Source organism: Barbus barbus, assembly GCF_936440315.1.
Source record: "Barbus barbus genome assembly, chromosome: 35".
Classification (NCBI taxonomy): Eukaryota; Metazoa; Chordata; class Actinopteri; order Cypriniformes; family Cyprinidae; genus Barbus; species Barbus barbus.
In genome coordinates this window covers 1,803,946-1,816,021 of record NC_136763.1, presented here as the reverse complement: position 1 = coordinate 1,816,021, position 12,076 = coordinate 1,803,946, and the positions used below count along the sequence as shown (strand labels likewise).

At 39.8% G+C, this 12,076-nt stretch overlaps 1 protein-coding gene across 1 annotated transcript; it reads left to right on the top strand.

Annotated features, from left to right (window-relative positions):
* The first annotated feature begins 2,256 nt into the window (after positions 1 to 2,256).
* Positions 2,257 to 9,513, top strand: LOC306854738 (uncharacterized protein). Its single transcript, XM_079392981.1, has 2 exons — positions 2,257 to 2,437; positions 2,649 to 9,513. The coding sequence occupies exon 2, from the start codon at positions 2,793 to 2,795 to the stop codon at positions 8,721 to 8,723; it is 5,931 nt and encodes a 1,976-aa protein (XP_079249107.1). The 5' UTR covers positions 2,257 to 2,437; positions 2,649 to 2,792; the 3' UTR covers positions 8,724 to 9,513.
* Positions 9,514 to 12,076: the final 2,563 nt, after the last annotated feature.

Sequence of the window (12,076 nt, the reverse complement as noted above, 5' to 3'; positions counted from 1 at the left end):
TTTTGGGAAGAGAGTAGGTACATTCTTCATTCCTTTAGTGTCAGTAAACTGTGCCACAAGAATCGTTGAGCTCATAAATGAATCCTCATGATATTCCATCACTGATTAATCACACTGAATGAAGTCTACAGTAAATCAATTTCTCCGTGTTAAGGGCTCTATCAGCGGCTGATCTCACGGACTAATACAATCACAGATCATCCGCTATTTTCAGCTTCACTGCGTCTCCATCGCGGATGATGATGATGATGCTCTTCTTCTGACCGCAGGACAGTGATGGTGTGTCAGGACACATGTACCTCTCCAGACATCAATAATTATCATCGTGTCATTCATGATTCAGACAGCCTTCTGTCATTTCACCATGATCCCAGAGGACGAATGGACGGCTATGACCAAATGACTTTTCTATCTGTTTGAGACACGATCGAGCTTCTTTCAGCTTTATAATACTCTGCATAGTGCACGAGAGACTTTGTGAAGTTTGTAAATGTTAAGTAAAGCTACAAGTATGACCGGAATTGCATCATACTACAAGCACACTTTTTCCAGTATGCATACTACAAAATATATACCACAATTATTAATTTTTTTGACTCGTTATTTGATCATACAAATTTAGATTACAAACTTATTTTTAAGATAACAATTCCACACCAACTCTTTCCTTTCATGTTTTATGTATTTCAAACACACTGCTGTTTCTACTTTGCAATAAAACAAATATGTTTGAAATATTTAACATGGCATAGACCACACATGGTATAGACTAAAATAGTAAACCGTATCCAGTATACATAGTTAATGTAAAACGTGAAATATCAATTAATTTTAAAATCATGGAAATTAATAAAAAATATATATAATCAGTAAAAATATTTACACTGTAAAAAAGTTATATTTGTAAGTTAATAAAACATTGTTGGGGTAGGTTTTACAAGAAAATACTATTCTTTCTGTAAAATGCTGTCATTCTACTTTAAAATGTCACACTTAATTCAAAGTGATACTTTAATTATTTAAGTAAATTCTACACCATTTTTTTCCAGAACATCCCTATAAACGATTTAGAAAAAAAAAATCTCATCTGGTAAATCCAAACACAAAGTCATGAACCTTGAGTATATAGTGTGCAGTATGCAGTATGCTAGTCTTCCATGTGCAGAATCTGCGCTCCTTCAAGAGCTTCAGCTTCCTCTTATCTCCACCTGCTGGTGGGACACAGAAGTGAGATTACCTTCATAATGAATCATTCTCCAGTCATAAACTTCCAAAAGTCAATCCTGGATTTCATGTCACTTCTTATTAAACAATAAATCCATTAGTACATAGTAAGATAGAAAAGCAGCAGTAAGATAACCAAAGAACAGAATGACGTGCAGGTACCTCTGAAGTTAAAGTCCAGCTAGTCTTCAGACATCAGAGTGACAGATGAAAGAGCATCTCATTACTGACACCCGTGACCTTCTGCCGGACAGACAGAGAGAGATTTGCTGAGAGGTTTAACTCCGTCTCACAAAGCCTTTTAACATGTTCAGGTCATATTCCACCCAAAATCAACTGGAAAAAAATACTTCTGTTTCAGGACCAGATTTCTGGCATTGTGACGACAATCAAACATATTTCAGATCCAATTCTTAAACTAAACTTTGTACAACATAACATGCTTAACATGCTTCAAATTCTCAAATTTAAATGTGCATAATCTACATTCAGATTATTCCAGGATATTGACAATTTAACATTTAAGATCAAGGGTGTAGAATTTAGTGACCAATATCCAGCGACTACTAAATTGTCCCTAGCAGTAATTTTGATCAAACAATCAAATGTATGCGTATATAACCACTGTTGTAATTCCGGCTGCATCTGAAAATAGGTCATACAATTGATATTACCTGAAGTTAAAGAAAGACTCATGTGTGGAGTAAGAGCCGAAGTGTTTGAAACATTCAAGCAGAGTTCAGATGAATGATAGTTTACTCTCTTTAACTTTATGTTGTTCTGCTGTTTTGTGTTCATCTGCTTCTCTCATTTGCTCTTTTTACATCAACTATTGTTAATAACCCTCAGTTATTAGAATTAGTTTCCAGGATTTATATACTATTCTTACATTATGTGATTCTGTCCTTTCTTAATATTAGTTATGTGTTTATTATATTTTGGGATGTTACTTTGCACTCTTTAAGTTATTTAACCTATAGAGACTTTTATTTTGAAAGGCGGCTTGACGGAAGTGCTCAGAGCCCGCTCACTACACGGAAAAATCGCAAATACAGGAGAGCGCGCGAAAGACGGAGATGGATCACGGAGTTAGATTAAGGATTAAGGACACTTTTAAGTGAATTTAGTCATTTAGTAACTGTTTATTGTTTTATTTTGCAGTATTTTGTTTTTTGACTTTGTTGTTTGGCACCTGGTTGGAAAGGAGAACAAGGTAGTCAAGAGCATTTATGCAATTATATACTTAGTGTATCGTGTCTCTACACCTGTTTCATGTGTTTGTTTTATTTACAAGTAATTTTATGTTGTTTAGGGTGAATGTTAGTATTAATTTCATAATTTGATGCTATGAGGTCGATTGTTTGTTTTATTTTATGAATGTCAATTCATTACAATTTCCAATATTGTTTATTCATCTGTTCTAGCTCTTACGGTGTTGTGAAGTCTATAAGGACAATAAACACAGTAAGGAAGACAGTACAACATCAGTGCACGAGTTAAATCCTTTAATCTTCAACCGGGCTGTTAAAGTAAGAGCTTGCCCCCATTGATTCCATTTGCTGATGTAAATGATGACGGACCAAGGATCAAATTTGTGCACTCCTGTGAAGGAAATTGAAGTATTTAAAGTTGCACAAAACAAAGAAACAGACGATGAGATAGAATATCAATCTGAAGTTGCAAGGAGAGATGAAGTGCGTCGCTCTGCCCGCGAACGAATTCCAACAGAAAAGATGCTTGCATATCAAAGAGAGGAGTCAGAAAGGGCAGAGAGAAAGCTTATGCATGCATATGAAAAATGGAAGGCTGAGGCTCGAAAGGCAAGAGGGCAGCTGAAAACAGACATCCCTGAAAGTCAACTAGCAACACTTATAGACACATTGGAAAACGAAAGAGACACAGTGATGAATGCATACATAAGGGTTCGAAGTCATGCAACTCCACCCACTGATACAAGAAGAAGAATTGATGCTTGCGATGCCGTGACAAAGGATATTGTAAAGATCGCTTATGAGAGGATCTCTGGTGTGGATGGAGACTTTGACAGCGAGAGAGCAAGGGGGCATCTTCGTGAATTGCTTGATCGAGATTATGCTCGCTCCATCTACGGTTCTACGGTTTCACGTATCAGCTCAAAGTCGAGTACGCCCATAAGTCAACCCTCACTGAACTCCGTCCTGATGGCTAAACGAATAGAGGCAGCAGCAGAGCTTGCAGCAAAGGAAGCAGAATATGCAACGATAATGGAGGAAAAGGAGCAAAGGGAAAAAATACAACTTCTAGAAGAGAAGCAAAGGAAAGAACTGGATGCTCAAAGGAGTGAGTTTGAAAGATTACAAGCAATAAAGGAGGTAAGAGCAGCTAAAGCAAGACTAGAAGTGTATGACAAGGAAGAAAGCATTCACTCTGCTAACCAGAACGAAGAGTTGCTACAGCCTGTAAGCGTTCCCACACACAAACCTGTGTATTCATCCTCAGTTAAGCCAACACTCAATGAAAGGGTATCATCGCCAACCCCCAATGCTGATGTGTCTTACCTTGCACAGGCTGTCCAAGACAGTATAACATTAAACAGACTCCCCATGCCAGAGCCTACAGTTTTCAAGGGTGACCCCATTCACTTTATAGAGTGGAAAGCTTCATTTCAATCTCTCATCGACAAGAGGCATATCTCCTCAGCAGATAAGTTATACTATTTGAAGAAGTATGTTTCTGGGTCTGCTCTGAAATCTCTAGAAGGCGTGTTTTACAGAAACGATGAGGAAGCTTACAAGGATGCGTGGAAAAGACTTCAAGATCGCTACGGACAGCCATTCATCATACAAAGAGCATTCCGAGAGAAACTCGCAAGCTGGCCCAGAATCTTGCCTAAAGACTCTGAAGGACTCAGAAATTTCTCAGATTTCCTGAATTCATGTAGAGACGCTATGCCTCATGTGAAGGGACTGGAAATACTGAATGACTGTGAGGAGAATAGAAAGCTTGTGAGCAAACTTCCAGATTGGGCGGCTGGCCGCTGGAACCGCCAAACTACACAAAAGCTGAGTGAAACGCAAGATTTTCCAACTTTCCGAGAATTTGCCCATTTCATGTCCATTGAAGCTGAGGTAGCCTGTAACCCCGTCACTTCCTTTCATGCCCTTCATGATTCGGAAGCTAATAAGGAGAAACATTATCTCAAGGTTAGTAAGAACAAGGCCAGTGTCTTCCATACGAAGATAGTCACACAGCATGAGAATCCAAAGCCCACCGGTAAAATCACTAAACCATGTCTGTTCTGTCAAGGCAGTGAACATCAAATTCATGATTGCTCTAAATTCTCTGCAAGATCTCTTGAGGAGCGAAGACAGTTCATAAAGGATACGAAGCTGTGCTACGGATGTTTGAAGCTCGGTCACAGTGCCAGAGACTGTCGCTCCAGACATATCTGTAACACCTGCAAGGGAAGACATGCTACCTGCTTGCACGATGACAGCTTCATTAGTAAGGTAAAGTTCTCCTCTGTTCAAGGCCCAGAGAATGTAAATGAAAAGGTCACAATGTCTTTAAGTGTAGAAACTGGATGCACACCTGCTAACACCTCAATGATTGTTCCAGTGTGGTTGTCCTCACAAAATGACCCAGTCTCTGAGACACTTGTCTACGCTTTGTTAGACACACAAAGCGACACTGTCTTTATTGAATATGCAGTAAGTCAAAGTTTAAAGGTTGACTCATGCCCAGTGACACTTAAGCTCACCACTATGGTTGGGAAGGATTCGTTGATATCAAGTGAGAGAGTTTCCGGTCTTAGAGTTAGGGGCTTTAATTCCACAGTAGTACTAGACCTTCCCCCTGCATATACTAAGGAATGTATTCCTATGGATCGTGCCCACATCCCTACCAGAGAGACTGCCAGCTGTTGGAAACATCTTGCTCCTCTGACAGAGAGAATTCCTCCACTTCAAGACTGTGAAGTTGGTCTATTAATAGGATATAATTGTTCCAGAGCTTTAGCCCCTAGAGAAGTGATTCTTGGAGCTGACAACGAACCATATGCTGTTCGCACGGATCTTGGATGGAGCATTGTGGGCCCTTCCTTGACACATCATGAGTCACAAAGTAGTGTTACCACGTGTCACAGAGTATCTATTAAGGAGATTCCTGCTGTAACGCCAACTGATGTGATCAAAGTGCTGGAGTCAGATTTCAAGGATACTGAAGAAAACACAAGAGTAGTGTCTCAAGAGGACATTATGTTCTTGAACAAACTGGAAGAAAACATCAGGATGAATAAAGACAGCCACTTGGAAATGCCTCTTCCATTCAAGAAAAGACCCTGTCTTCCGAATAATGAGCCTCTTGCTGTCATGAGACTTCAGCATCTAAAGCGGAGATTAATGAAGGACCAGGAGTACAGAGAGCATTATGTCAAGTTCATGGAGGATGTAATAGAGAATGGTGATGCAGAAGTAGTTGCTGATGAAGGAAAAGAAGGAGAAAAATGGTACGTCCCTCATCACGGAGTGTATCATTCGAAGAAGCCAGGGAAATTACGTGTGGTTTTCGACTGCTCCGCCAGATACAAGGGAACCAGTTTAAACGATCATCTTCTTACAGGCCCTGACCTGATGAACAGCCTCACTGGCATTCTTTTGCGGTTCAGACAATACCCTGTAGCCCTGATGTGTGATATTGAGAGGATGTTCCACCAGTTCCATGTTGACGAAGCAGATCGCGATTACTTACGCTTTCTATGGTGGAGAAATGGAGATTTCAACTCACAGCCTCAACCGTTCCGCATGAGAGTACATCTGTTTGGTGCCTCGTCGTCCCCCGGATGTGCTAACTATGGACTGAAGCATCTTTCAAGAGAAGGTGAACATCTGTATCCCCTAGGTTCACAATTCATCATGCAAGATTTCTACATGGATGATGGAGTCTCCAGTGTTGAAACTGCAGAGAAGGCCATCAAGTTGGCTCGAGAAGCTCGCCAACTTTGTGCACTAGGAGGTTTAAGGCTGCATAAATTTGTATCCAATGACAAGGCAGTTTTGGAGACAATACCGCCCTCTGAGTGTGCTGTAGACGTTACCACTGTCGATCTCTCCCTCACTGACCAGACTTTGGAAAGAGCCTTGGGCATTTACTGGCATCTGGAACATGACCATTTCAAATTTAGCATCATTGTTAAAGACCAGCCAGCAACCCGTAGAGGTATACTATCTACTGTGGCCTCATTGTTCGATCCCTTAGGGTTTCTTGCACCATTCTTGCTCAAAGGAAAGACTATTCTTCAAGAAATGTGCCGAAATGGCATGGGCTGGGATGATCCCTTACCTGATAGTTTGCAGCCAGGATGGGAGCATTGGAAGGCCGATCTTCTTAACTTGGAGAAGATTCAGGTTCCTCGTTGTATTGTGCCTGCTGGGTTTGGGAGAATCACAAAGAGAGAGATTCATCACTTCTCAGATGCCAGCATGAGAGGATATGGCCAGTGCTCATACCTCAGGCTCAAGAATGAACAAGGTGACATCCATTGTTCTTTGCTCATGGCAAAATCTAGAGTAGCCCCACTTAAGGTCACAACAATCCCTCGGTTAGAGTTAACTGCTGCGGTTGTGTCAGTTGCAGTGAACGATATGTTGAAGGAAGAAATGCACCTTGCAGATGCAGAGGCATATTTCTGGACTGACTCTCAAGTAGTGTTAGGCTACATAAACAACGAAGCTCGCCGCTTCCACACGTTTGTTGCGAATCGAGTTCAGAGAATTCATCGCACTACAACTCCTCAACAGTGGCGATACATTCCCTCGGATGAAAATCCAGCCGACTATGCATCACGAGGTCTGAATGTTAATGATCTTGTCACTTCCCGCTGGTTCAGAGGACCAAACATCTTGTGGGAACGGCAAATACTTCCCCCTGTGAACATTAACGCACAACTTCCAATCGGTGACCCGGAGGTCAAGAAGGCTCAGTCTCTGAACACGCAAACAGTACAGTATTCCTGCTTGTCCAACCGTCTCACCAGGTTGTCCTCATGGTCCAAAGTCATCCAAGCAGTTGCACGTCTACTTCGTCGTGTCAGGAAGGACAAGTCAAGCGACCACAGTACAGTGGCAGAACGTGAGGATGCTAAGTGTATCATCGTCAAGGACTTACAGAGTCAGATATATGCAGAAGAGATAGCCTTACTCCGTAAGGGCAAACAGCTACCGCGCAGCAATAGGCTATACAATCTGGACGCCTTCGTTGATCACGACGGATTTCTCAAGGTGGGAGGAAGGCTTTGTGATGCTGCCGCCCCTAACTCTGTTAAGCATCCAGTGATAATTCCAAAGGAACACCATCTTACAAAACTTCTGATTGCTGATTGTCATGAGAAAACAGCACATCAAGGAAAAGGCTTGACTATAAATGAGATCAGATCAAGAGGATTTTGGATAACAGGAGTAAACAGGACTGTAGCATCCTTTGTACGACAGTGTGTGAAATGTCGCAAGTTTCGCAGACCCACAGAAGAGCAAAAAATGGCTAACCTGCCCTCAGAGCGTATAGATCCATCCCCTCCATTCACGTACAGTGGAATGGATGTTTTTGGTCCATTCATCACCAGACAAGGCCGTAAATCGTACAAGAGGTATGGACTTCTCTTTACTTGTTTCTGTTGCAGAGCCATCCATATTGAGATGCTGGATGACATGTCCACGGACGCCTTTATCAATGGCCTGCGTTGTTTCGTCGCTATTAGAGGAGCAGTTCGTCAAATAAGGTGTGACCAAGGTAGTAATTTCATTGGAGCCAAGAACGAGCTTGCCAAGGCCATGAAAGAGATTGACATCAACCGCCTGGTAACGTTCCTAGCAGAAAAACAATGTGACTTTGTCTTCAACACACCCCATGCAAGTCATACCGGCGGAGTCTGGGAGAGACAGATTAGAACTGTGAGAAGTGTTCTTCGTTCCACTCTGTCCCAGTCATCCGGAAGACTCGATGATTCTTCTCTGCGAACCTTCTTCTATGAGGCCATGGCCATTGTAAATAGCCGTCCACTCACTGTAGATAATTTAAGTGATCCCTGCAGTCCTGAGCCTCTAACCCCTAATCACCTCCTCACCCTGAAAACTACCCAAGCCCTACCACCCCCTGGCAAGTTTGTCAGAGAAGACTTATATGCTCGCAAGAGATGGCGTCATGTCCAATACTTAGCGGAACAGTTTTGGGGACGTTGGCGCAAGGAGTATGTGTCTAACATTGCGACAAGACAATGCTGGCTTACACCAAGAAGGAACATGCAAGCTGGAGATATAGTCTTGGAGAAGGCAGACGATCTACCCAGGAATGAGTGGCGCTTGGCAGAAGTTATCGAGACTGTCGTTGACAAAGATGGTTTGGTGAGAAGAGTGAAGATACGTTTTGGAGACAGAAATCTGGGGAAGAATGGTAAACGTCTGAAAAAACCGTCAGTAGTCGAGCGTCCAGTGCAGAAGCTTGTCCTGCTTCTAGAGGCAGCCTGAACTTCCTGACATATCCTTTGATTTAAGCAATTCATAGTGGAATATGTTTCAGTTTTACTTTTACATCTAGCCTTAAACATTGGCGATATATGTTAGAAATCATTCGTGACTAAAGTTTGAAATTTATAGTCGCTCGTGATTGGTGGGAGTGTTAATAACCCTCAGTTATTAGAATTAGTTTCCAGGATTTATATACTATTCTTACATTATGTGATTCTGTCCTTTCTTAATATTAGTTATGTGTTTATTATATTTTGGGATGTTACTTTGCACTCTTTAAGTTATTTAACCTATAGAGACTTTTATTTTGAAAGGCGGCTTGACGGAAGTGCTCAGAGCCCGCTCACTACACGGAAAAATCGCAAATACAGGAGAGCGCGCGAAAGACGGAGATGGATCACGGAGTTAGATTAAGGATTAAGGACACTTTTAAGTGAATTTAGTCATTTAGTAACTGTTTATTGTTTTATTTTGCAGTATTTTGTTTTTTGACTTTGTTGTTTGGCACCTGGTTGGAAAGGAGAACAAGGTAGTCAAGAGCATTTATGCAATTATATACTTAGTGTATCGTGTCTCTACACCTGTTTCATGTGTTTGTTTTATTTACAAGTAATTTTATGTTGTTTAGGGTGAATGTTAGTATTAATTTCATAATTTGATGCTATGAGGTCGATTGTTTGTTTTATTTTATGAATGTCAATTCATTACAATTTCCAATATTGTTTATTCATCTGTTCTAGCTCTTACGGTGTTGTGAAGTCTATAAGGACAATAAACACAGTAAGGAAGACAGTACAACATCAGTGCACGAGTTAAATCCTTTAATCTTCAACCGGGCTGTTAAAACTATCACTCCGACTAATACAATCAGATACAATAATAATTTCTCAAATATGTCAATTTAACATTCACAATGAACTGACTGGATGCTTTCCACTGATTTCCTACTGAACTGCAGCTCAAATTATTTCAAAAAGGCTATAAACCTCAAACTCGATCATAATGCACAATGTTTCCATCTAACATGTATTTTGAGCTGCAGCTTGTCAAATTAATGGAGTGTTTCACTACCTCACCTGAATATGTTTTGTGTTGAATGTTATCTTTGGTATGGAAATATCAATGTTTTATTTGTGAACATCATACTTTTTTCGCTTATTTGAGTTATAAAACTAGCGAGTTAAGCCAGTAGTAGTGCTGAAAGTGTCATTTAAACATGACTGAAGACATGAAAAGCGGAGGAACAGACAAACCAGCGCATCTTGATCTAAAATAATAATTATTCAGATCGGAACTTCGGAGCGGGTTCGTGAATCCGTTTTTTTTTGTTTTCTTTTTTTATTAAACAACAGAAATTCATGGTTAATTTGTGGTTACCATGTTTTGACCATAACTATAGAAACCATGTTTTTTGTTGTTGTTGTTTTTGAGTAAAACCATGGTGAATATTAGTAATGGATGATGTGTTACCAGGTAAAAAAAAAGTAGGGCTGTCAATGTTAATGCGTTAACGCATGCAATTAATGTTAAAATCTTAACATTTTTTAAATGTAAATCAATTGTTTGATAAGGTTTGACCCCAACTTTTTGCCGTCATCGCAGCGCGGAAGGTATCTATCATTCCTTGGTAATCTATCATTGCCTGCGTCCCAATGTGCACACTATCCATCCTAAATTCTGTGTGATATTAGTCATTTTCAATACTATTTAGGGCAGATAGGGTGGATAGTATGCACATTGGGACGCAGGGATTGTGTGATTATGAGGCGCCGGCCAAGACAAAAGTGAAGCGAACGCGGAGAGAGAGAGAGAGCGAGTGTGTCCGAGAGATATGTACACTCATATGTGATAAGGGTCGCAGTTTTCCCGCACAATTGGGCTATTTTGAAAATACAGTCGCAGGAAAAATGACAGAGGTTGTGGTTTTTTTTGGCCTACTTTTACAATGTACCGCGGCCGCCCAAAGTGTAGATACATGAGATCGCAAAAGGAAGTTGTTACAAACAATCGATGGTGGTTTAAAGTGAGTTCTGAGTAAAAGTGTATTAATCTCATAAATTATCTTTTGGAGCATGATGCTAATGTTAGCTCTAATGCACCTGCAGAACAGGTCCAATTCGTCTTCATAATGCATTTTGTCACATTATGTAAGGTCGCAAGAAAATGTTTTGTTGTATTTATTTAGAAATACTTTTGAATACGTTGGTAAAGGTTTTATTGCCGGTGTTATTGTGTTATGTGTTAACTGGGTACATGAGCGTTCACATGTTTACCTGAATTTCCGGCAGATGTTGAACTGTGACAGATTCGTCACATGCCATATTCCACGCGGCTCATAGTACACTTATAAAAATCAACCTTGACGAGGGAAAAATGCTTGTTCTTTTAATGTTTTGTGATTGCAGGGATTGTTTATGCCAGTGGACTCCAGGAATCTTCATCCTGGATTTATGCCTGATCTGAAATTATTTCATTTTTTGCCTAAATCACTTAAATGCCAGAACTCAATAATTAGAACCAATTTGATCTAATATTGCAGTTTGTTAGAATCATAATCAATTAAATTAACAGAATTTGGTTTGTTTATATATTAATAGTGTCTATTGTACATTAGGTGCTTGAATTTGAATGTTGTGAATCAGATGTCTTTTATTGGACTTTTTCTATTTTATTTGTCTTTTGTCTGAGTTCATGATTCCTGCTTTTATTCTCCATCCTACAGTCTGGTCTCTCGCCAGAAAACAGTAGAAAACACATATTCAACAGTGTAAGCCAAACACTTTAATATGTGTGAAGCGTCCATGACTGTGATTGACGCGATTCAAAATATATATTGATTGACAGCACTAAAAAAAAAGTAATTAATTTACACCTTAAGACGACACATATGATGAACAGTAACTCATGAATCTGTTGTAGGATATCTTCATATTTAAGGAGAGAACTACAGTTTCCAAAAACAGACATCACTTGTTATGATTTAAGGGTGTAAAATTTAGCAGAGACGCTCTGACATGATCCTACCGATATCAGACACTACTACATTATCCCTAGCAATCATTTTGATCAAACAATTAAATGTCTGTTGTCTGCCGCTATCCCCAACAATGCCAAAATCAAACCTACGCTCTTGATTAAGATCACATTCTCCATTTCAAATTAGCAAAATGCAAAAGTATATTATTCTATAAATTATTAAAAGACATTGATAATTTAACATATTTAAGATCAAATTCTCCATTTCAAATGCATCAGATTCAAATTTACATCATGCAAAGGTAAATTATTTAAATATAGCCTATTGATAATCACAATGTCTTCCAAATGGCTTTATTTATTTTATTTTATTTTTT

What these genes read in the sequence shown, in the direction of transcription:
- LOC306854738 (XM_079392981.1), top strand. Translation starts at nt 2,793, where the DNA reads ATGATGACGGACCAAGGATCAAATTTGTGCACTCCTGTGAAGGAAATT.